We start from the raw sequence: 26,240 nt of genomic DNA on the forward strand, positions 1-26,240 counted from the left end.
TTCGGGAAGCCCCGACGCTGGAGCGTCTGACCGTCCGAGACGGCGCATTCCTCTCCTCTGACCTCCGCGTAATCGCAGCCACATTTCTTAGGGCTTCGCACAAAGATATCAGCTCGGCTGTCAACCGCTTTCCTGTAGAACTCGTTCGAAAGAATACGGACCCCTTCCTCGCCTGTGTTTTTGGAGCAAATGAATTCAACAACTGGAGACGGGAGACATCCCTGTGGGATTAGCAGGGGCCAGCAGCGTTCTCCAACCCTGCAGATGGTCAGCACACAAGCCTTGTTCCCCTTCAGACATCAGACTGACCCCCCAGTCAAAGGCCCTTAACCCACCAGCACACAGCGCCTCCAATCAGGTCTGAAGGATCAATACACACCCCTCCCAGGAGACCAGCGCCCTTGTGTGATGCGTGCGTGCTGCCTGTGTGTCCTCTGTCTCATTTCATCATTGCTTGATCGGGGATGAAAATGATTTGTGAATCCCAGCTGAGACTCGTGAGTGGCGAATCTACACACGTTTAGCCATGGCTGGACGCTGTGTTCTGCAGAGCAGTGTTGGCCTTTAAAAGGAAACCCAGTGGCCCGTGCGAGTTGGAGGGCCACTAGGGTGGAAACCAGGTGGCCCTTTTTTTTTCCCTCGAGGAGAGGAAGTAAGGCATGAGAGGTCACTGGAGAGAGTGTGTCTAGGTCACCTCCACGGAAGTGGGAGAGCTCCTGGGGAGGAGAGATAAAGAGAGTTTGCCCATCCAGAACTGTCCCTGACATGGCCAGGAACCCCAGCCTGGTTCCACTGCGAGCGGGCTGGCCCCACCAGCTCAGATAAGAACTTTAAAGTGACAGACTTCCGCAAACATCTCCAGCTTGATAGCGTGTTTTTTGTTCTTTTTTTCATAAGCCCTCTTTCGAACAACGGCCCACTTGTCTCTTTGCGGTGCCGCTACGAAGCCTAGTACTAAACTGGTGCTGCTGGTAAAGTGCGTTTACCTCAGGGCCTTTATCAGGGGGGCGGAGACAAAGTTCACCCACAAAGACACCCTGCTCGGGCATGGCGCCGTTTCGGCCAGCCAGCCCTGCGTCAGTGGGACTGAGGCCTAACCTTTGATCAGAAACCACACACAGTGTGTCTTCCAGAGCTCCACCAAACGTCCCCTTCCCTAATATAGCAACACGATTAAGGTCTATCAAGTGCCAATATCATAAACGTCAGAAAATCACGTGGGAGTTTCAAAGACCGTAATCCACTTTTCTCGATGCGAAACATCTCAAGTTAGCGCAAAACACGGCTCGACTATGTTATTTATGATGTTGATACTGCAAGAAGCATCTGAAGGTGTACTTGCTGACATAACACACAGGGCTTTTAGTCGTTCACACCGACGTGAGTCCTGAGTCTTAGCGTCTGTTGCCCTCGTATATAGGGCCCGGCAGTTTTAGAGGCCTCCTTCATGTGTTCTGAACTACGTGTTAAATCATAAAAGCTCTTCCAGGGAGGAGCTGCAAAACAGCGGCGTAATGCCGTGAGCCCAGGCGGAGACACGAGAGCCCGCAACACGACAGCGAAACCACAACGCAGTAATTATATATCAAAGCCCCCTCCTAGTCAATACGTCGACATGCAATATGGATGGAGGAAGGGAGGCACCGCAACCTGACAGTCTAACTGCGGATCGTAACCAACAACACTGCAGTCAACAAAATGGCTCTCGTCAAAACAGTCGATCGCCTCGTATGCTGCATGAATGGCCCGTATGTTAAAGAAATGTGCAAAGTATATCAAATTTGAACCTTTGGATTGATCTGACCCAACAAGTGGGCTTCCACCTTGTGGCAGATGCCAGCAAAATTGCAGGAGCTATTAAATCCACATGTTTGTTCCACTCCAGACAGGAACACTGGAGGTCTCATGCAGGGCCTGCCCAACTAAACTCAAACTAAAGTGTCGAGGAGTTACTCTGAGTCTGACTACACCGACACACTCTCTCCTCTCCCTCTCTCTCCATCTCCCTATCTCTCTTGCTGTTTATCCATGACCTCACAGTTGAAATGCATTCCTCCTGATACTCAAAATCAGGAATCATGCATTTATCTTCCGTACAAATAGAAACATCAGGGACTCACAATTCATCTGTTCTCACTGCTCAAGTTATGTTGTACTGTTTTCATCCTCTCTCTCTCTTTCTCTCTCTCTCTCTCAAACGCTCGTATCCACATTTAGTTGGTGGACTTCCAAAGCTAAAATGTGTGATTCCCATGGGTCTATGGGGACAGAGATGGTGTAAAACCACTGTAGCAGCTGATAGTAAGACATAGTGCAAATGAACACTGAGATAGAGTTGAATTGCACAACCTATGTAAACTGTACTCCAAATCCCTTAGCAGATAACCACACCATCACGGAATGGTATTTCCGTTGAGAATATTTTAGACGTTGTTGTTTTTTCTAGAAGGCTGACTGGTTGCTCTGATATGAGCTCTCTCGACGTCTAGAAAAACACCACCACTGTGGTCTCAGTATCAGACAGTAATGGGACACATTAACAATGAAGATTATCTTCTATTTTATCTTCACGAGAGAACAGACAAACATCAAACTTATCAAAGTTTTTTAAAGCTGGATGGACTGTGACCAGCAGGCTTACTTCATTCAATAGAGTTTAGGTCACTGTGATCCTATCTGTCTCACTGTTGAATCATATCCATTCACGAGGACGGAATAAAATAAACTAAATGAGAGTGCAGCACTCGGTTGAACAAAACACCACTACCCAGATATAGAATGTCTGTGTAGCATTGCTTAGCACGTACAACACCCCACATCTGCTGTTGTATGAGGATTTATGCAACTATGAACGTAGTCTTGACAACTTGACTGGACAGAAAACATGTACTTTGGTTGGTAAAAAACGTTCAGTATTTAAAGCTGCTTGTTTAGTCCACATTTGTGTCCTGACTATGTGTGTGTGTGTGTGTATGTGTGTGTGGGTGTGTGTGTGTGTGTGTTCGTCACTTACATAAAGCAAATCATCTTTGTTTATTTTAGCATTTCAGAGAAAATTATCAGTTGAAGTAATGTCGATTTTTCCTAGAAACGTCTGTTCAAAAGTGCAACAACACCTAAAGAGGATTAATAGTCCACACAACATAACCACTACAAGGAACATGACTTGACAATGGTAACATGTATTACCTAAGAGATAAACCTTTCTAAAAATGAAGCGTCACATTCAAGGGCTAACTAACTAAAACACTGCTGATATCAAAGCAGAGCTCAATTGTGTTCCCTTTATAAACTGAACGAAAGTGTTTTTCTCTGGAATCAAATCCACAGCCTGCTACTAACACCTAGGTTTCCCATTCGGGCTAGTCTTTCATTTTGCTCAGCTTTTGGTGAGGGGCCCTCGAAGGTTTTGCATATTGAATGGGCTACTCTTCAGAAACTGGACCAAATCCGTTTATTCAGAGAGGCTTCCAATCCAAAACTGTTTTTATCAACTTGTCAGACGAGCTATTAGTTCTGCCCCGTCTTCCACTCCCATAGCCCACGGCTGGAGCCGTGGAGAGAACTGAGAATCCAGAGCTTTAGAACTTCAGAACTACGGTTGGAATAGTTGTTCTCAAACGTTCTAAATGTAAAAAGTTTCATGATTAACTATCATTTGGTTACACTCACTTGCTTCATAAAATGTTTACGGCACATGAACACATTTCTAATTCATGCATTGGCTGGAAAGTGTGAGACTGCAGAACAGTTTTCATGCATGAATAGGCTATGTTTCAAAAATAGTTGCAGGAAAGTTTTGTCACTGTTTTGACATGTTATTTTACTTATATTTTTTCCATAAAGTGCACTGCATTTATTCAGAGATTTAGGAATTTGAGTGCTTGTCAAGTCCTTCAAAGAATAACATCTTTATGAAATATGACTAATTTGGAGGTAGCATATCTCTGAATAAGTTAGACTGATTTGTGTTAAACTGTTGATTGTAGACAACTGTAAAAGATTTAGTTCCCTTGGAGTTGATTAATTGTGTACCTTCATTGGTTGTATGTCAAGTCTCGAAAAGCATGTATTAACCTACTTTTTTTATTTAGAGAAGTTTACAAATAATCCGCTGCCTAACCCATCAGGAAAATGCATTCACTCTTCATCAGAGAAACACCATGAAGACAGTATAATTTATGAGGTAGTTTGATGTATTAGTCTATCAAATTAGCCAATTAAAACCAATGCCATTAACATGTATTGGCTATGCAAAATAGTCTTTATCTCAATCTCAGGACTATTGAAACGAAAGAAAATGCACATAGCGAAAACTATCTACGCATATAGTGTAATTTATAGGCCTCTTTAAAAAAAAATATTTATGATTTTAAATGAAAATAATAATTATGTGTTGAACTCACTCAACAGACAGATTGTTGGTAAATCGTTAACTTGCAATTATGCTCTGTGTCCAATAGAGACCACTGCACAACGTTAGAACGGCCCGCAGCCTTGCCATTAACTGATAGCCTAACTAAAGGTTTATTTGGACAAGAACACACATCGTGAATAACTATAAGTTAGATTTAATTCATGCATGATGTTTAGAAGAAGACAAAAAGGTAAAAAGCTCGAGAAATAAATAGCCTAATTCATCTTCGATTGATAGACCTCTCATCTCTATTTCATTCATATGTTCTCTTTTTCTATGTTATGGCCATACTGCAATCGATATCTGGGCGATAACTAAAACTTAATTTCAATGTCTTACAATATGCAGACGGTATGGTCTGAGACAGCCTAGACAATCCAGTTGAATAGGGCACGACTGTGGGGTATTTTTCGTTTTACATTTGAAATATGTTAACAATTTGTATTACTAAAACATTGTGGATTTACTTTACTGTAACGTATTCGTTTATTATTTAGGCTATATGCGGGTCTACAGTAGACTATAGTCTCCAATGTTTTTGCAACATAGCCTATTACTAAATAAAATAATCTCTTAACCTCAAAACGCGGAATTGTAAGCATGCAGGTTAGAACAAAAAAATGTCTGTAGCCCACAAACTTTAGAATTTCCGGTTTAAATGTAGACTATTTTTGTTTACTTTTTACAAAGCTATGTGGGTAATATTAAATGTGGAAAAAGTCAGTAGTTCCATATCGGTGCATGTTGTCTACAAAAACGGTAAGACGCACGGGCAATTTGAAATCATGAAACTTTGCATATCTATTGAATCCCCGAATTCATTAGAAAAGTGGGCTACTTGTTATGTTTATGTCTGATAAAATTGTATACAAATTATTTGTGATTTACCTGTACCATTCCAGCCCGTTTTCATAGTTGCGGTCGAAGAAGTGCGGCTCGGCTCCCACCGCTCTGATGTCGGGATGCACGCGGAGAAACTCGAGCAGAGCGCGCGTCCCTCCTTTCTTCACCCCGATGATGACTGCCTGGGGCAGCTTCTTGCTTCCCGACCCGTTGGAGAAACTGGACATAGCACTCGGCTCAAGGGATCTCTGTTCACCCCGTATCTCGTCCCAGTCATCAGTTTTGTCCACTTCAATGTCGTTATTGAGCAGATCTCTGGAAGCAGTCCTAATAGATGGCTCATCATAGTCAGACTCTATGTCAACCCACGATTGACGCCTGGGCAGCAGTCTGGATATCAGATCCGTTTTACCGTTCTCTGTCCTTGTGCCAACGGCCATCGTCTCTTTACCCCGGTAATTGTCTACTACCAAACTTGGCATGGTGGCACAGTAGCCCACGCATGAGTATAACATGTATACCCACAGTAAAAACATGATGCAGAGTAAGACAAGTTTCTTTTTCACCGGGCTAAATGAAAGCGCATTCAGATTGTGACAGACCAGGCTATATTCCATAAGCCTGACGGTTGCATACCATATTCCAGCGACACATATTGCCAAAACCACTCACTCCTGGTGGCACTTCAACAATCCTCGCGAAATACGCATGCCACTGTTTAAAATAAAAGATATAGCATTGTCTAAAGCAAGCAAACGCAATTATATTTCCAGGAACTTAAAGCCATTGCCCAGTTTTTCACCATAATAATACAGAAATAAAAATCGGAGCGAAAGACAGGAGCACTTCGGTTCTATTCCAAAGCCAAGCTTCTCCCCACGCGCATCTCAGAGGTCTACCCTTCGAGCAACCGCTTGTTTAAAAGCTCCTGCTGAGCGCTAGACTTTTTACAGAGCGGTGGGCGGACGCACATCTGACTGGCAACAGCACTGGCCTATTGACGCGCTCAATCTAAACTGCTCGTCATTTGTTGATTGAAAGGAACGTATCACAGAATGTGGGAGGGCGTACGCGTGGGATCTTCACTTGACCGAAACTTGAGGGGATATAGGCCTATGTTTTGATTGAAAGGAAAATACTTCAACTATATTGTCAAGTATATTGCGTTTCTAATTGACCACGGGGGAGTAGCTCCACCAAAACGTTATGCTTAATTGATGACTACAATTATAAAACCTGTATCCGGGTCAAAAACTAATGCCGTGTGTGTCAGTTAATTTGTGTAAATTATAGAACTGTTTTCTGAGTTATCAGTGTATCTTCTGAAACCCAGGATAAAGAAAAGGACGCAAAATTAAACTATTAGGCTACCTTTTTCACATTTGTTGTTATTCTTGGCAAAGTTTCTATGTCCAAAATGAAAGCCCACTTTTCTTCTTGAATAGGCCTTTGGACTCATCTCAGTAAAATACAAAATGAAAATTCGCAGTCACATGAAAAAGTACATGTAAGAATCTTGACCAAGTTGATGTTGAATTTAACAATAACTTTAAACCTTCACCAGTCTTTTGCAGACAATTCAATGAACACAATTCTTATCGTGAAAACATTTCTGGATAAAATAGTAACAACGTTAGGCCTGTTATAACCAGTAGCATATACAATACTAATACTACTGGTAGGCTACTACTGGTATACATACGAATAATGAGAAGAAAATGTATAACAGTAAGACATATAGGCCTATGTTATGTGTTTAAAGGGCTTACATCCTTGTAAGCAATTCGGTAGTATATAATTTTGACATAGGATTACATATTCAGAAGTTTTAAAACGTGAGCCTATATAAACGTATGCTTTCGATAGTGTGATAGTAAATTCTGCACAGTTGGCCCATTTCACTTGCATTGTAGCCTATAGACTAAAACCAGGCCAAATATTGTGGAAGTTTATAAACTTCACACAAGAAATTAAAGAGTATACTCTTTAATTTCTTGTGTGAAGTTCATAAACTAGCAAGAAGAAACTCACAAACTAATTGACTATCCATTGTTGCACAATTAGCCATTTATTACATTCTTATAACTCATTGTTCGCATTTTCTTTTAAACATCTTACACCTGAACCTGGATATTGTCAGTTTAGTTTAAGCTGTATAGTTTAGTTTAAGTTTAGTTTAAGTTTTAAGGCAATGCTGATTTCCAGCATTGCCTAACGCAAAACACAATTCTAATAGGCAGTGTAATTGAAAAAACAAACCAAACAAAAAACAACAATAAACAGCGAGTCTTAATCATTTGGTCAAATATGCAGTTAAAGTTAGGCTTAGTTTATAGCCTTTGCAATGTTCTAATGAAGATAATTGTACGTGTCCATAAACGTAGGCTTTCAATTTATCTGACAGCGATGTACACATATAGCCTACTTTTTAATTGATTAAGTTAAATATTATGTTGCCTACATAGCAGGAATTTGAAATTCAAGCGCATTTGCTGATTTGCATTCGGGCAGTCTAATTCTCGTGCAAACATGGATTATCAGCATTTGTGTTACGATTTTCATGACTATCAGACATACTTCTTATTACTAGCTGAAACGTGTTTACGTTTGGATATAGACTTTCTAGGATCAATAGTCCCTTTGTCCCAGCGAAATAGCAAAGCGTTTCAATTTTATTTAACAATAATTAATGAATCAACTTGATCTAAAAAAGTTTAGCCATTTATGAAACCTAGACGGTCAAAGTCAAAGTAAGGTGAACCCCAAGTGTGTATCCGGTACAAGTACTAACGCTTTCTTAGGTTTTTAGTTGAATTTGCATCGAATCAGAAAGACCCGCAGATGTCGAGAGTCACAATGTGGACCTAAAACCAGCATGCCGCGTCTGTATGGCTGGACAGGGATTTCCAAATTTTTAACACGCATATTTCACTCCTAGTTGTTGATTCTGGCAAGAGGGTAGAGACTCCCTTGAGATTTCCCGCTATGACAGGGGAATATCTATGTATGATTAAAGACTAATATCACCGCGGAGAATTGGAGTGGCTTCTTTCTTTTCCATGCAAAACTCCGAGATGAACTTGGACATACTTAAGAATTATGATTGCGTCATGAAATCATACACCCAAACATTCTTTAACATTGCCTATAAGTCCAACTTTCAGAAATGACTTGTTGCCCCACCTAAAACTTCAGAGTACATCGAACACTACACAAGTGTTGTTGATCTGCTGATCAGTTGCCAATGACATTGAGTGCTGTGACAATGCTTAAACCACCCCCCCCCCTCAAATAATAGATGAAAGAAATTTGTTCGAAACACGTTAAAAGACAGTCACCTACCTACCAACCAACCAACCTAAACTTGAGGGTTTAGGTTGGTTGGTTGGCTGAGGGGCAGTTCTATGGGCGTATGTGAAGCCCTCTGTGACATGCTTGCGTGTAAAAAGAGCTATACAAATATATTTTGATTTGAATGTATTTCCAGTGGGGAAACAGTCCACAACTGGGCTTCCAGGGGGATAAGGAGAGGGATGTTTCAGAGAGCTGGCCCGCAAGACAGATCAAAGCTTCGCCCTGTTTCAAAAAGTACAGTTGGGTTTCTTAGTACCGGCACCATCTTAAGAACCGAGCTATGACAGCAGGCAGCTATGCTACGGAGAGCCACCTTATGAGGGGCCTGCTGGCCGCGGTGCACAGCCCCACCGCGGCCCTGGGGAAGCGGATGTGGCCAACGTGACAGGCCACCAGGCCCCGAGACTTCGAGGTTGGCACTGACATTCAATCCACACACAGGTTGGGCCTTTTTTTTTTTTCTCTCCCCGAAAACCAACAGCTGGCCTCCCCCCCTCCTCCCTTCGCCTCAGTTCCCCTCCCCTCTCTGATATGAAACACAGTATCCGGCCTGCTTCTTTACGAGGATATTACCCCGCTCCTATTGCTTCCAGCTTATGGGCCGAATCCCACAGCCCTCCATGAAGGGAGGGGCCTTAGGGGAGAGGGATGTGGGGCGGGGGACGGGACGGGGGGAACGGGGACGACGACGGCAGATTGTTCTATGCTCTGGGTGGTGATGGACATGTAACCAAACACCAAAACTAGGGGAGAGAGGGGCGGTGGGGGAGTATGTGTGAAGTGACAGGTGCGGGGGGGGGGGGGGTTGCTGGACGGAACATATTGTACAATGCTCATCAGCGATTAACACAAGCGTGTTCACTAAGGCTATAATTGCAACCTAAGTCCGTACATTAAGGGAGTGGACGGCAGGTCAGCTTCGTGTGGGTGGAGGGGCTGATGCTGGTATGTGTGGGTGAGGCGGCACGAAATGAGTGGTACACAGAGAAACCACGATCAGCTTCCCGGAAACACGATATCGAGCGATACGAAAAACACTTCCACAATGAAGACCAGGGAGACCTCTGGGTAACTATGAGGTGGTGTTTATTGTCAGAGAATATTTCTTTGATTTGACGCGTTTTCAACATAGGCTATTCTCCGCCTAGCGGACGTGAACCGTGTAAAGTTGAAGCATTATTTAGCAGACAGATTAGCCAGGGTGTTTAGCAGAGCAGCAAGCACCATTTGAACTGTGAGAGGTGCATAGTACACAAGTAACAGAAACATGAGCAATCGCCACCATCAAAATACCAGCGAGAAATTTTCAGAGCAGTGGTGAGGTTCCTCACTATCTTCATTCAATGCTGCATTGTTTCAGAAATAGATGAATTACCGTTAAATCAGGAACTTGACATGGACTTTTTATTAGCTATGCGACAACAGATATTCATAGCTCTTCTACTCTTCTCTCGTTTGCCGTCTTTCATCAATGCCATCTCTGGCCTTCCTTCCTGACTGGGGTCTTATTGTGAACCCATAAAAGCATCATACACTGTACAGTCATTCACCAACGCTCATTTACAAGAGGGACTTGGAGGATCCTATATAAATAAATATATCATATGTACACACGCATTGAATCGATTCCTGGGAAACCTGATGGAATTCAGGCATTCCCGTCGTTTGTTTGTTGCATCAATCTCACGGGGTGCTGCAGGTCCCACATCGCGCACACACTCACTCACGCCCCGAAACCATGGAGTGTGAAGGGAATAGTTCCAAGAGATGGAGGCCGGCAGGGTCGAACGACAGAGTCTCACAGGAGTATGGAAGTGGATGGTGCCTGGGGGGGGGGGGGGGCAGTTAGCTCTGCAGGGCGAGAGGGGGCAGGGGCGCCGCCGGGGCGAGGGCGGGCCCCTCCTGGGCGCCGCCCCCCGTCCGGGACTTCTTACAGGTGAGGGCCAGGAGCAGCAGCATGGGCAGGTGCCAGAGGCTGCAGAAGAACAGCTTGCGGGCGCTGCTGCGGTCGCCCCGGCGGTAGAAGCGGAAGGCCAGGTAGCTGATGTACAGGTTGATGGGCAGGGACACCAGGGGGAAGGTCCAGGTGGTGACGTCCAGGAAGGGGCCCAGGCCCGACAGGCCGATCAGGGCCAGGCTGTGGCGCAGGGCCACCCTCCGGCACATGCCCGGGTGGGTGACGGACATCATGCGGTAGCCCCCCCTGGAGTAGTCCTCCCGGAGGTTCCAGCTCAGGGCGTTGAAGTGAGGGAACTGCCAGCAGTACAGGAAACCGCCCAGCAACAGGGCGCCTGGAGAGAGGGAGAAAGAGGAGGTGAGACGGGAGAGGGGGAGAAAGAGGAGGTGAGACGGGAGAGGGGGAGAAAGAGGAGGTGAGACGGGAGAGGGGGAGAAAGAGGAGGTGAGACGGGAGAGAGGGAGAAAGAGGAGGTGAGACGGGAGAGAGGGAGAAAGAGGAGGTGAGACGGGAGAGAGGGAGAAAGAGGAGGTGAGACGGGAGAGAGGGAGAAAGAGGAGGTGAGACGGGAGAGAGGGAGAAAGAGGAGGTGAGACGGGAGAGAGGGAGAAAGAGGAGGTGAGACGGGAGAAAAGACTAGAACATGTGAAAAAGTGTGAGAGGTGCGTGGGGACTTTTGACTGCGATGCTATCGTCAGGTTTTCTACTAATAAAGGCTGCGATCAGATCGTCGCGACCACATCCTGTTCCAACAGTAGCTGAGGGTTGGAGACGAACAGACTAAGACAGCAGACTAAGACTGAAAGCAGGTAAACGAGATCGAGGTATGGAAAAAACGCTTTTTGTTTTCCGGCTGGTTCTTCACCCGCAGAATACAGCACACACACACACACACACAGACAGACGATCGGTCACGTACGATGGCTCTGCTGGCCTGGTGTGCGCTTCCTACACGCACGGACGTGACACTGTGTGGAACACGGCCCTTTTTGGCGAGGTCTGAAAGCTAACCTCAACACACTTTTCCAGCTAGAGGAGGGGGGGGTGGCTGAAAAGGGTTAGGGGAGGGGGGGGGGGAAGGGGAGTGTCCAGAGCTGACGGGTCAAAGAAGCTGGCTGACGATAACTGTTTAGGGGAAACTAGCATTCAGTTTATTCAACTGGCCCCTTTTGATAACCTTCAACTCTGTCTGTAGGCCTGACTATAGGCCAGATCTTTAGAAAGGATCTGAATGGCCCAACGGCGGGATTCTATGGACCCAATAGGCCCACACAACATGAGTAGAGGGGTCAATAGCAGCAAAAAAAACACTTTAATTTTACTGCGTGAAAAGCCTATACATTCATGATTAACTTCGCTTCTTTTTTGCGGTCGAGCGTGTCCCGAAATATTCTCGAGTGAGCGTAAAAGTCTATGTCTGTGTGTATACAGTTCCGGTGACTGGCTGAAACACATTTGACAGTTGCCATAACAGAACACTTAACATATTTGCCAAACAAGCTGGGGGGGGGGGGGGGGGGGGGGGAGGTCCCAGAGGCCTCGGAGGCGTGCGTCATCTCGGGCCGCGCCGCGCGTTGGACAAACTGGAGCTGGTGTCGAAAGAGAGCGAGCTGCGGGAACCTCTGACCCCGAGTCTCAGTGTTGGACTGTGGAGGCGCCGGACCGCAGGGGAATGACCCTGGCGCGGCACTGGAGGGTGTGTCTCCAGGCTGCAGCCCTGGGAACCCTGCCACACACAGCCTGGCTCTGCTCGCACGCTGCCTAAACATTTGGCGCAACCTTAAAAGGTGGTCCGCTGACCATTTCCAGCGGGCGAGGTTCTGTGAGTTTTAGATAGGACCGTGTATGTCATCCTAGATTGCATCCGCCACGCTGAATACCGCTGGATTATTAATCTGCAGTTTAACATGGGCATGACAACTGCTGTGTGGCCCTGCAAGGACATGGAGAAGGACTTCAAACACAATGTAAGAGGGTGTGTCATACTTTAGATCCAAGTGTTTGTAATAAGTGTGTTAAAAGGTAATAAGGCCCTTATTAAAGGCTTACCATTTATTTAGTGTCAATAAGACTTGAGAACTTACTATGGCTTTACAACCTTGCACTTTTAATTAAGTGTTCATTTATCCCCGCCCCCTCTCGATCCTCATACCAACTAACGTCATGTTTGTGCGTGTAGCGGAAAGTTTGTGCCACAAACCCACACGAATCGCACGGTGAAAAGTGAAGACATGGGGGCGCTTCATGTGTGCGTGCGTGGGAGGGACGGGGGCGAGTCACCTGGGTCCAGAGTGCCGGTGGCGGCCGTCCAGCCCATGACGGGGGGGATGGCGCCCACGACGGCGCCCACCCAGGTGTTGCTGATGCTCAGCCTCTTCAGGGGCGTGTAGCAGCAGGTGTACAGGAAGATGTTCAGGCCCCCCAGGAAGCCCGTCAGGGGGTTGACGGCCAGGGTGAGCAGGGCGATGCCCGGGACCCCGCAGGCCAGGGCGAAGGACACGGCGTGGAGGGGGCTGGAGGGAGGGAGGAGGGGGACCAGGACGGAGGGAATACGAGAGACGGGAGGGAGGGGGAACAGAAGAGAAAGGCAGAGAGGTAGAGCACGGGAGATAACAAGTATTTAAGGGAGATAGAGGTAAAGAACAGGACCGAGGGTGGAGGATAGAGCAGTGGGGTGGGGTGGGGAGGGGACAGATATGTAAGAACACAAAAGTTATTTCAATACAACAGTTTATGCCCTCACAAATCAAGTGTACAGACAGAGCCTGCATTAGAACAATCGCTGTCGACCCCCCACCCAACGACACTCTGACAAAGTGATGTAGGCTTCTGCCTGATTACAGATACGATGATAATAGCTCCACAAAGCATACACACACACACACACACCACGGGGCCACACACTGGGAGACAGGGAGCATCACAGAGGCCCTCCCCGTCTCCGAACGGGGGCTTAGTGAGGAGCTCATCAGATAAGCAGGTCGTTTTTGTGTGTTTTTTTTCGGCGGCGGCGGAGGATGAAAGTGGCCCGGCGAGACACAGTGTGAGCGCTCCCCCCCCCACCCCCCCCGAGATCAAAACTAGGAGGGGAGAAACCACAGAAGGCTCCGGCTTTGAACCGGATGGAGACTTCCTCCTCTCTGGTCTTTTATTAAAAGCAGCGACTGCGAAGGGCTGGTTCAAATTCACGGGTAAATACTCCATAAATTAGAGGGGCGAGGGAGAGAGAGATCGAGATAGAGGGAGAGCGGAGAGAGAGGGAGGGAGATTAAAATCTTGACCGAACGCAGGCGTGCTCTGGAGCAAAAGCCGGGGGGTTTGGGGGGGGGGGGGGGGGGGGGCGTCTGGGGCGGGCATTAATGTGATTAGTGGTGATATGTCTGTTTTATGTGGCGTGAGGGGTGGGCGCACCACGCAGGCTAGCTCGGAGCTCGGTCTCTACGGGGGGAACTGGCCTTAACGGCCTGGGCCAGTCATCACATCAGATGGGGAATGTCAACACACAGCAGTTAGCAAACGTACGACAGGGTGTGTGTGTGTGTGGGGGGTGGGGAAGAGACAGTCCAGCCTCCCCGTAGGTTTGATGAGTTGTTTGACAGTGCTGCTCAGTGAGACGAGAGCATCCTAAAGAACTGACCCTACCGAGACCTGGAGGACCCCTCCTCCCCAGCAGCGAGTCGCCCCTGCATTCCAGACGACCTGAGGAGAGCGCCCCGGGGGGTGAGGAGGGGGGGGGGGGGGGCAAGGTTCACCGCGAGGCGCGACCCGGTGTTATGGAAGAAGACCCTTTATTTACCCCTGAGACCGGCGTGATACCGGCGTGTGCGCCACACACGAGCTTCCTGGACGCTCCGTGTTTGGATAGGCCCCGCTAATGGAAGCTACTCGATCCCCTTCTCCGCGACAAAACGGCCCCCTTTTGTTATCCTTAGAGGAAACAAGAGGAGGTCTGTGGCCAGGCTCTAGGTGACCTCGGGGATCCAGGGAGAGGCGAGCCGGGAGCTACCTAGCACCGTTTTACGCGTGTGTGTGTGTGTGTGCCATGTGACACCAGGGTGGCAGCCAGCGACGGGCAGGTTCGAGTGAAAGGTCTCCCGTTACTGTGTCGGATTTACAGATACATAGCGATACGAGAGGGGTCACTGATCTCCAACAGATACACTGCCTGACCTTTGGACAGCAGGGAAGGTGGAGGAGGAGAAGGGGAGGAGACGGAAGAGGACGAGGAGAAGCAGAGTATGCCACGCCACCCTACAGCTCTGAATCCCCCCTTGCAGGTGTGGTCTGGTGTGGGGCGGGGTGGTCTCTGGCGTGGGGCGGGGTGGTCTCTGGCGTGGGGCGGGGTGGTCTCTGGCGTGGGGCGGGGTGGGCTCTGGCGTGGGGCGGGGTGGTCTCTGGCGTGGGGCGGGGTGGTCTCTGGCGTGGGGCAGGGTGGTCTCTGGCGTGGGGTGGTCTCTGGCATGGGGCAGGGTGGTCTCTGGCGTGGGGCAGGGTGGTCTCTGGCGTGGGGCAGGGTGGTCTCTGGCGTGGGGTGGTCTCTGGCGTGGTACCCCAACCCTGGCTGAAGTGCGTGGCAGTCAGCCGTGGGCGTGCAAGCTGCCCCTCCGCCGCTGACGGAGAGACCGTGGTAATGGATCGGAGAGAGCGTGCTCAGAACTGCTGTTTTATTGACGGCGTACCTGAAGCGGAGCGCTTCATTACAATGTGACCTTGGGTGACACGGGCCCTGCTATTAACAGGAGTGCGAGGCTCCTGTTACCATCCTGGGAGTACACTACCGCAGACAGACGGGTAGACAGACTGATAAGACAGACAAGACGACAGACAAACAAGCTCAGCCATTCCACCGCGCAGACGGTCTGGTGAGAGAACACACCCAACGACAAGTGAAAGGTTAGTCTGTCGTCTTGCCAGGGAAGCTTGTGACACGGCTGTGAGACAGGTAAGCAGACAGACAGACAGCAAAGTACCTGATCTGTCCCCTGACCAGAGGCCGGTTCTTGGTGCGGTTCATGTTGGAGTCGAAGGGCACCTCAAAGTACTGTGGAGAAACAAGAGACACTGTTAGGAGAGGACACACACACACACACACACACACACACACGCTCTGTAACAGATGATCCAGTCATTTCCATTCTGCCGTATCCCCTGAACTCAGCATCACAAAACCAGTGGACCTAGATCCAGGCTACATGTGTTACACATCAGGTCAGTGTCCCTCTTCCAGCAGCACACAACTGAGTCGGGGTCACCTCCACCCCCAGCCCTGGCCACCTCCACCCCCAGCCCTGGTCACCTCCACCCCCAGCCCTGGTCACCTCCACCCCCAGCCCTGGCCACCTCCAGCCCTGGCCACCTCCACCCCCAGCCCTGGTCACCCCCAGCCCTGGCCACCTCCACCCCCAGCCCTGGTCACCTCCACCCCCAGCCCTGGCCACCTCCACCCCCAGCCCTGGTCACCTCCACCCCCAGCCCTGGTCACCTCCACCCCCAGCCCTGGTCACCTCCACCCCCAGCCCTGGTCACCTCCACCCCCAGCCCTGGTCACCCCCACCCCCAGCCCTGATCATCACCACCACCACCACCCACAGCTCTCTGGCTCATCTTCTGCAACATCTGCTGAGAGACAGCATGACCAGGGACACAGGGAACGCTGACCCCCACTGATCGGAAGGATGGGGGGCGAGGGGGAGGGGGCGAGGGGGGTTAGTACACAGGGGGGACGACGACTGAGTCAAACTACTTCTTCTGTTTTATGATCCGGCCTTCTCTGGGGGAGTCTGCTTCAAAGTGGCCCCGCGAGATTGGCAATGTGTGACTAAAACGCAAACACATGGGGCGCTTGAATGCAGGAACCAGCTAATCTGGCAGTGTGTGCATCTGTGTGTGTGTGTGTGTCTGGGCGACTAATGAAGAAAACAGAGACAGCACTCAGGCCAAAGAATATCAAGATCCATTACCCCTGAAATATGGCTCGCATAAAATAACTAATAAACAGATATTCCACTTCTCTCTTCTCCAGACCCCCTTAATTTACTGCCCGCTTGACATCGGAAAGCCTCCATATTTTAAAACACCCCTGTGGTCGGTAATACATTTCATGCAGACTACATTTATATTTTGGTAGAGGCCTTGGGGAGTGGGTCATACCACTATGTTCAATGGCGGGAGGGAGGGCGTCTTTGCACTAAGTGCAACGGGGGTGAGAGGTGTGTTTGTGTGTTGTGTGTGTGGGGGGGGGTTCTGGCCAGGAAAGGATGGTCCTGACCTCTACGGCAGCATAAGAAGCTCCCACCGTCCAATCGAGACGGGTCAGGTCGAATCCAAGCAGGACGCGGGGACGTTTTCCACTTGAAAGACACCGTGACGGCGAAACAGCCCGTCGAGGAGCACGTCGACGGGGACCCCGGACTAGCTCTCTCTCGTGGCCCACTTCTGGCTCGGTAAAGTCCACGTCTTCTCATTTCGTTTTGGTGGCTTCTGGCACTGTGCACTGTGACTAATATCATCCCGAAACGTGGTGGGGGACGAGCTCGCTCCGCACAGCCCCCCCAAACGCTCCAGATATTCCACTTAGACCGGGCCCTGAACCTGACCGTGCCGGGCCGTGCCGGGCCCAGCTGCGGGGCTGAGGGGGACCCCTGGAGGTCAGGCCGGGGTGTTAATTCTATTTCCTGGGTCAGGAAGCACGTCAGGAGGCCAGGGGCGGCGGGAGCGAGAGCTAAGCTGAGCCAAGCAGCCGAGTAGCCCTCAGGCAGATCCGACAGTCCCACCGCACCACAGCTCGCAGGAGGGGAGGGTGGGGAGGGAGAGAGCTAAAAAAGCCCAATCCACTTAGTTTCCAATAACCCTGTCCGGCAGTAAAAACTCTGACACTCCGCATAAGGGATGTTTGGTGTGCTCCTTCCCCTGCAGAGCGTGGGGCTAGCGGGCTATCTGGGGTGGAGGTGGGGGGAGGGAGGGGTGGGGGGAGGTCTTGAGAGAGGAGCTGGAGAGGAAGGCATCAGCAAACACGGGGACCGCGGCGTTCTCCGACGCGGGCCCCCATTTTTGGGGACCCAGTTCTCCACGGAACCCGGGTCTGATGTGGATGTCACGGTCAGTTAGCGAGACCAGGGTGCGTGCGCGTGCGTCGTCGTTTCTGTGGGTCCGGCTCTCCTCTCCTTCCTCCCTCGCTGCCTTTAAAGTGGGAGTGGGCTCATCTGGTTCCCATCAGCGGGCCCCCTCGGTCCCCTGTCCCTGTTTCCCTCCAACACTACCATGTGTTACAGCAACGCGTCCGCGCATAGCTTTGAACCGGCGTGCCATGTGTGTGTGTGTGTGTGTGTGTGTGTGTGCGTGTCAAAGGGTGGGAGAGGTTGAGAGAGTTCAGAGCGAGTCGTTTAGAGTGATGGAATGTCCCCATCGGCCCTCCGAATTTGATTGCCACTGCGACACAACCAATGAGCAGGAAGTATCCCTTCCTGCGACAGTCACTTCCTGTCCGGGGGACAGGCTAGAATGAGTTGTATCTTGTCCATTTGCCATTCGTGGCAGCCTTGTATCATAATGCAATGAAACGTCGAACACTTCATAAAATGCTCCATAAAAAATGGTCATGAGGAGCATTGAAGCTGTAACTTTTTATGTCTGTTCCAAGTCAGGGGTAGAACCCAGTCTGTCTGGAGTGTAGAAAGACAGTACCATGCATGCTTAAGTATGAGTTGATTGAGGGAACTTTGTGTGGAAATGAAACGTGAGTGGGGAGAGAGAGAGGTATCAGTAGCTATGGAAGAGCTGTGCTGCTTTTGATTTCTCTCTCTCACCCACACACACACAGAGCGCAGCAGTGACAATTATACTCCAGATGATATGAGGGGAGGGGGTGGGGTGAGACCAAAGAGGAGGGGGGGGGGAGCGGGTGCAGCTGCCACATCCTCGGGGGTATCAAAGCCATCGACCCGCCGCGGGACCCTCGACGGGGAACAGGCCGCGGCGAGGAGGCATTTCCTGTTCCTGTGAGGAAGCCTAGCTGAAGGACGGTATCTGGGCTTTCTATCGCCTGCTGATTTATAGTGATGGTAAAAACACACCCGGGGTGTCTTCTAGGCCGGTGGAAGTGTGCAGCCTTCCCAGACCGTGGCTTTGGACCGCAGCCACGATGGAAGCTGGTGGTGTCGCCGGGCAGACAGACACACACAGCCCCCCCACCCCACCCCTGTCTCACGATGAAGAGAACAGATATTACTTAGCAGTTTTTTGTTTTTTTTCCTTCTTGCACCCGCACGCACCTCAGGGGCTAAAACAAACAGAACCACCCCGCTGTCTCACCCTCGTCAGCTCCACCCCCCGCGCCCCCCACCTCCTCTACCATCACCTCCCATGATCCAGCCCCAGGTGGATTCACACGTGTGTGTTTGAACATCACATCATGGCCCTCTGGGAGGCCTGTCACGCTGAGCGCCGTTCACTTCTGTGTGTGTGTGTGTGTGTGTGGCGGCAGGGGGGGGTAAGCACACACGCACGCACAATAACAGGAAAGCAGCGAAGGTCGCCAGGAGAGAGAGAGAGATACGGTAACTATACACCGCTCACCATTATCCATGTTTACTCATGTGGTAACTGTGTGCACACAAACACGCGCGCCCCAAACCCAAACACACATGCAGGCACGTACACACACAGCTGAGCAGCTGTACGGCATCGGCCACGGCATGGGGCCTTCAGCTGACCCGACGCTGTGCATCCATCTGTCTGTCTGGAGGGGGGAGGGGGGGCCAGGTGCACGTAAACTCAACACAAAAAAAAAAAAGGCCAAGTCAACACTTGTCGGACTGACACTGGTGATCACACTCGGGCTGAATGGGAGACAAACATCCGACAGGTGTAAACACCAGCCGACTACCCTGCCTGACAGCTCTGCAAAAGACCCATTTCAACACGACTGAACGCCTGGGTTCCGGACAACCAAAAGAAGTGCGTATCCAGTACAGGTGCATTTCCAAAAAAGCCTGAGGCCTTAAAAAAAAAAAAAAAAAAAACATAAAAGGGAGAGATTCATGAAAAATGATTGGAGAGACCGAAAATCCTCTGATGTCTGAAGCAACCGAGTCACATTCCCCTGAGGGTGAGGAGGGAGGTGTGCGGAAGGTGTCGTCCGTGTAAGTGGCAGTCCCTCCAGAGACACCCCGTCTCCTGAGTCATGGGTGAAGAGCTGGAGCTCTGTTAGCAACAGTGCGGTTTCCCATTGCTGACTCAGAGAACCCGTTTGACCAGATTACAGTGTTTTCAAACCGCCCGTTAAACCAGGAACAAGCAGTAACCAGACGACGGCCTGTTGTTGTAGCCTCGCGCGGCGAGCTGCCCGGCGGAAGCTGGACGTCGACGGGGCCTTGGGTGTCGCCCTTCCGTGCGGGCTACACGATAACACACTGACCAGATTGTGGGGTGGGGTGGGGGGTGTTTTAACTTAGCTGCAAACATATTAAAGTGAGGGTCTAACTTAGCTGTCTATGCATATTAAACTGATGGTTTAACTTAACATTATACATATTAAACTGGTGGTTTGACTTGGCTGTATACATATTAAACTGATGGTTTAACTTATCATACATATTAAACCGGTGGTTTAACTTAGCTGCCTGCTGACGTGATCCAGCTCTTTATAAGCAAAATATTGATTCAACATTGAACAGCGATTTTGTCATAGTTCCCCCTCCCCCCTTCCCCCCCAAAAAACACAAGCCAACACAATAAATACAATATAGTGTGTGCGTGTGTGAGTTAGGAGTGTTGACTACAACTGGCTGGCTCTCCTCCGGCTGGGAAGAAGGACGAAATTGACTTCCCGTTCTCTCCGCTGCGGGGACGTGTGAGAGATGAAGGGGCGACGGGTCGAGTCTGGCTCGGGAATGCGGCCGTCTGGCAGATGTTCCCGGGGTTCCGCCGCCCGCGGCCCTCTGATCCCCATACGGGATGAGGTGATGCGAGGGGGGCTGAAGGAGGGGAGATGGGAGGGGGGGGGGGGTGACATGGCTACAAACGGCCCACGATCGCAGGCTCACCCTCTGGAGGGGGGAGGGGGGGGCCGAGAACCCTTCCTCTGCGGTCCGCGTGGACACTAAGATGAAGCTCGCCAACGGCCTCAGCCCAGACCCTGCTGTGAGTTTCGTTGGTAGCTCCTCCAAACCGAGCCCTTCGACCACGCACGCACACGCTCATGTCTGGGGAGGGACCAGGCCTGGGGAGGTTTATCCCTCGGGGTGAGGTGCCCCAACCGTCTGGATGAGGAGAAGGAGGAGGCAGAGGAGGATTGGGACAAGAATGGCACCCCCAGGGATCGAGATCGAGGGCGAAACACTCAAGCTCACGCTGTGCTCCCGAGATCTCCTCCTACTTCAGGTCCGCTTCTGACCACAGATGCGTTTTTGTGGTGGTTCAGATCCAGTTGTTGAGACAACCTCAGCGCTGGATGGCAACTGGAGCTGGATGAGCTCAGTCTACTGTGGTCGCGCGTAGGAGACCGTGTCTTCGGCTGTGCCGGCGGGAAGCTTGGGGGGGCGGCTGGGCGTCTTGTGTGCCGGAGTGGACAGCTAGTTCATCATACATGCCTGGGGTGTCGTATCGCATCACCGGGCTCATCGTTCACGCGGCGCTGTGGGCCGGACTACAGCGCCTCCTACAGTGAGGGAGGGTTCGGGTTACACTTTCCTCTCCTCTGCTCTCTCAGTGGGATAAAGCTGGGATGATAGCGTTAGCATGAATAGCTAATCATTTTTTTTATTTTATTTTTTACTTCATGTCTACTTAGTACATTGACAGCCATTTAAGAACCAGTATCAAATTCCTTGTATGTGTACAGAAGAGAGGGATTTTATTACAGGTCTCCTTTGTTTTGTCTCACACAAAGGGAAGGCCTGTTTCATAACCTCCTGTTTGGATAGGAATGTTTTTCAGTGTAGCTGTGACTGTCAGACAAAATACTGGACAGAATACATCCAAGATCGAGAAAGTTGGATATCAACACAAAAAGCTTTGTAACAGCTTTTTAAACTTCTCTCAGCTGGCACTGTTTTCACAGGAACTCATTCGAAACCATTTGCAACAAGGAGCACCAATGAATCACTTTCCAAAAATCAGCCAGCAGCAAAACTAACCAGCAAACTGAACACGGCGCCAAACTGGGTGATGCCATTATTTTCACCCTACTATAAACACATCAATTGTGCTAAAAGGACAAATTCCTTTCTTGGAGGCCTGGCCAGCCATATCTCTGTCCCTACTCAGCCTGATAAGTGAACACTATTGCTAACGAGACCATTCTTCTACAGCTGGTGATAATCATTAACTCTTTGGGCTCAACTCGGCTGAACACACAGCGGATACGCGGGGCCACAGCAGGACCGCGTGTGAGCGTGTGTGTGTGGTCAAAACGCCCGGGTCTGTGTTTGAAAGAAAATAAGCTAGCCTTCCCTAAACTTTCGTCAGAGGTTCACAAAGGTTGCGCGCTGAAAATAACTGTGAGAGTGTTTCCTGAGTGACGTGAAATGTGTTCTCCCCCCCCCCCCCCCCGAATGCTTGAGTGGCCTGTGTGTCTCGACAGCTTGGTTAAAACAGCATTAGTACCGATAGCGAGTGTATCTCGGAGAAGGCGAGTGTTTATATTTGAGCAGCCTCTCCCTCCAGCTGTGTCTAACTAAGGAAGAACGGGGGGGAGATCTTTGCTCTTACGGTGGGGTCTAGTGGGGAGAAAGCCCCTCCTCTGGGCTTGGAAGTGGACAGAGGCGACGCGTGTCAACCATCTGAAGGGGCCTCACTGTTGGGTCTGAACATGACGGGAGCCGTCGACACCTCCGGTAGGTTTGTGTTGAAGCCGCGGGCACCAGCGACCCACGGACAAGCCCACTCCTTCTTCTGGACAGGCTCATTCATCAAGCCTTTCAGTCTGATGGTGCTCAGAGGGGGAACATAGCATCTCTGACAGAGCCGCCATGTTCTCTGCCCACCACCACTGAGAGGGCCTCAAGGCTCAGGCTGTGTGCCCTTTTAAGGGTTTCGCCGCAAGACTTTGGGGAAAGAGGCCATTTGCTGAGAGACCTGGTTCAACAGCTTGAAATTAAACAAGACGACGCGAGGACCAAACAGAACGAGTCGGCTTTAATATCTGACAAAAGACTGAGCTGGCCGGCCTGTCCTGGCGGTTCACGTCGAGGCAGGTCTGATCGGCAGTGCATAAGCCCAGAGGTTCAGAGGATGCCGGAGGAGATAGTTTGCTATTGTTTCTGTGTTCTTGATTGACTGGATAGAAAACGTCTTGGAGTTCCATGACTCCTTCCACTGTCTTACAGATCCCATTTAATCCAGAACCTTCTCAATGTCCCAGGCTCTTTTTCTTTGCTTCTTTATCTGGGTTTTTTTTTGCGGTAAGCACTCTGGCATGCTGGGACACGGGTCACGGGCCTCCACTGTCTGCTTTCTCTCCGAGTCAGGGCTCCTTCTGAAAACAGCCCGCCGCTCAAACAATGCGACCCCGACGATGCCGGTACATTCCTCAATCAGGGCTCCCTTTCTTCTCCCTCCCGTTTCTCTCTGCCTGCATGCTCTGTAAACTAGACAGCTGATAACAGGCGAGCAGCACATCACAATACGGTAACCCTAACCCGCACGTCAATAGGAGCCACAGAGCTGGAGCTGGGCGGTTAGGAGGACAAACTATTAGCAATCTGCATGTTTTTGAGGAGTCTTTGTATGAGAAAAAGAACAACTCAAGTTGAGACTGTGAACTTCCACCGGTGTTTACTCTTCTGCATCCTATGGTTTCCAGATTTGGCCAGATGACCAGATATCATAGTTGTCTGTTGCTTCTGGGAGAGGAGAGGGTTTAGCCACACAAGGAGCCATGGTGCATCGTGGGTCGGGGCTTTCCGAGGGGAGGAGTGGGAGGCCAGCTCCTTTCAACCCTCTCACAGGCTGCAGTTAAATAAAAAATGTCCACCCACGATCCAATCTCAAACTGTGGGTTATAACCACAATGACCACCCACCCCCCTCACAAACACCCCCAAAACTGTTTTGAGTTTGAACGTTTATGAGTCACAGGAAATGAATGAGTGAATTTAATTCCAGCATAAAAGTGTTTGCCAGGCATTGTGTAACTGGGAGACGGCGGCTGATGGGGTAAAAACAGCATTGATAAATAATTCACCGTGGGGATTCCAATCCTATTGGCTATCGGCAGACTAGGAGCACTAGATCCCCCACCCCCCCAGTCTCTTTTCTTCTCTCACTGTCCCCACAGTTGGAAAGGCTGCAAGATGCTCCCCTGACAAATCGTAGGAGCGAGTTGTCAAGTTTCTGTCTCGGAACAAGGTCCGCTTCCTGTGAAGACACGGCGTCGCGGCGCGTCGGTTGGGTGGTTGGCGTGCTAAACTTGGGTATTCGCGGAGGGTCGAGAGAGGACAACGCCAATGGCGGAGAGGAGATCCCCAAGCGAAGGGCCCAGAACTGGGGCAGTTCTTCCCAGTGATGAAATGGGGTGTAACATTGACCGTCTTGAAGAAATGAAACGCAGGAGAGAGAGCTAAGAGGGGGCTGGGCAACGTTCTACTCGAGACGAGAGGTGGCTTAAGTCACTTAAAGTAGACGGGGAAGGACAGCTAAATGTATAGAAGCTGCATCTCTCCATCCCCAACCTCACCATTCTCTCCACTCACTAAGAATGACGTACACGGGAGCAAGTGCTCCGAGAGCAATACGCGACTGATAATACCAAAGGCTGGTGAAACCGGAGCCGTTTCTGTCTCCTAGCCGGCATCTCTCCTCGGAAGTGATTATTATGAGGATGTTTCAGATAAAAGCCTTGAAAGGTTTTCTGAAGACAAAAAAAAGAAAAGAGGAATATATACACAGTTTAAAAACCAACACTGGACAGACAGCGGAAATGGCTAATCCCTGGGATTTGGAAAGAAGAAACAATGAGGTTCGAAGTCCATATCCATTACAGACACACATGAACCTGCGAGTTTGCCCTACTCACACACACACACACGCGCACACACACACCTTCCACAGCACTTTGCATGTTTGGCATGGGGGTGGGGGGATGGGTCAAGTGTTGATATTTCTCGGTGGTCAGGTATGTAGATGGAGACGGGAATCTGAAGGAAAACCAAAATGACTGCACATTTAGTGTTTGCGTCAGTAGATGGACTGCAGAGGTATACTCTCGGAAAGGAAGAAGACTGAAATACTGCAGCCACGCTTCGAAAAAATAAATAAATAAATAAATGTGTTTTGTTCTTGGTTGACAAGAGTCGGAGCCGGCTGGCAGGGGAGACATGGAGATGAGGAAAAGTGATTATTAGGCGCCAGTGTATGGAGAACTAATGCTCTCTCAGGCTGGAGAAGAATAATGAAAGTGTGGCCATTCATTTCCTTTGTGCACTCGAGGCTGGGCGAGCCAACGAGTACAAAACTACTGCAAGGACCAGAACTGAGAAAGAACACACACACACATACCTGTCTGATATGTGGACAGTAATCAGTGACGACAGCACGACGGGGTCTGACAGTCTGTCATAACGTAACACAGCTGAGGACACAACAGTGGAATCTTCTAGAACACCTGCAGGCAGGGGCCCCAGTACACACAGGCTGCCCTGGCAGACAGGTACACCTGCCCCAGGTGAAACCTGCTGTACACCTAGGCTGCCCTGGCAGACAGGTACACCTGCCCCAGGTGAAACCTGCTGTGGGGAGACACAACACCTGTTCCTTCATTCGTGTAGGCTTCACACTATTAAGGTTGTGAATTAGATCATATAATATAAAAAAGTAATATACAGTATTGTAAAGGACTAAAAAGTTCATGGCTGAAGTACAGTGTGACCTGACTTTTGTGGCAAAATAATTTCTTTGTACAGTGACCGCTGCAATAGTGTCAAATGATGTTACAAAACAAAAACATTTGTTGAAGCCATGTTGTTAACTGAAACACTTTATTGATAACAATACTAAACAATTCAATAGTTTTGGGGTATGTTAAACGACTTGGTGATCACAAAATAAATGTTGAAAGCTCTTTAAAGAAAATTGCAGCTATATCTGTCAAAAGCTAAAATGAAGCTGTCAAAGGTTTACCCTGGATATCGTTAAGTGGTTTGCATAGCAGAAAAGTTACAGGAAGAAGCTTCCAGAACATCAGACCTCACACAACCCACAGGGCACAGTAGCTGTGTATTGAGTATAATTTGCTGCTTTTAGCAGAGAACCACTATACAGTCAAGGTTCTTCAAAAGTGCAACCTGTCACTTGTCAACGTACCTTTTCAAAGCAGAAAGGCCTGAATGTGTGTGATTACCTAGGGAACGATTGTGAATTGATGTAGACTTGGAGAGAAAAAAGCTTGTAAACATACCCCAAGTAAGTGGCCATGGCTAAAGATTGTGAGCAACAATTACACGTTACATCCGTTTTCACACTTCAGGATAGAGGAAGTGTTGAACATGGTTACACCCAACGATCAAACTATTGACGACTTGATAAACGACAACAAAAAAGTTTTGCCATCATCAGAAGTCCAACATGTCTGCCAACGGCAAAGAAACCAAAGCTGTTAAAGACCCCGACAGTTAAACAACACATAGCCAACTGTTTTTATCACTGGCATTAGAAGGTTACAGGGCAATACATG

General features: G+C 49.5%; 2 protein-coding genes across 3 annotated transcripts in view; both read right to left on the bottom strand.

Moving 5' to 3' along the window:
- Positions 1-5,301: 5,301 nt before the first annotated feature.
- LOC134031655 (heparan sulfate glucosamine 3-O-sulfotransferase 3B1-like) lies at positions 5,302-6,169 on the bottom strand. Its single transcript, XM_062475361.1, has one exon. It carries the CDS (start codon positions 5,875-5,877, stop codon positions 5,302-5,304), a length of 576 nt encoding a protein of 191 aa, XP_062331345.1. The 5' UTR covers positions 5,878-6,169.
- Positions 6,170-9,683: 3,514 nt separating this feature from the next.
- Positions 9,684-26,240, bottom strand: part of LOC134031622 (protoheme IX farnesyltransferase, mitochondrial) — a 28,477-nt gene continuing 11,920 nt past the window's right edge. Inside the window, exons 5-8 of one of the 2 annotated variants that reach the window (XM_062475331.1) lie at positions 15,542-15,612; positions 12,852-13,084; positions 10,502-10,905; positions 9,684-10,439 (exon numbers count right to left, since the gene is read on the bottom strand). In XM_062475331.1, the coding sequence (XP_062331315.1) occupies positions 10,413-10,439; positions 10,502-10,905; positions 12,852-13,084; positions 15,542-15,612 (735 nt within the window). In that variant the 3' untranslated portion in view covers positions 9,684-10,412. Of the gene's footprint in view, positions 10,440-10,459; positions 10,906-12,851; positions 13,085-15,541; positions 15,613-26,240 lie in introns of those variants that run through there. The other variant, XM_062475330.1, reaches the window with a different exon arrangement.

The sequence above is a fragment of the Osmerus eperlanus genome, chromosome 12 (genome assembly GCF_963692335.1).
Source record: "Osmerus eperlanus chromosome 12, fOsmEpe2.1, whole genome shotgun sequence".
In the NCBI taxonomy this organism is placed as follows: Eukaryota; Metazoa; Chordata; class Actinopteri; order Osmeriformes; family Osmeridae; genus Osmerus; species Osmerus eperlanus.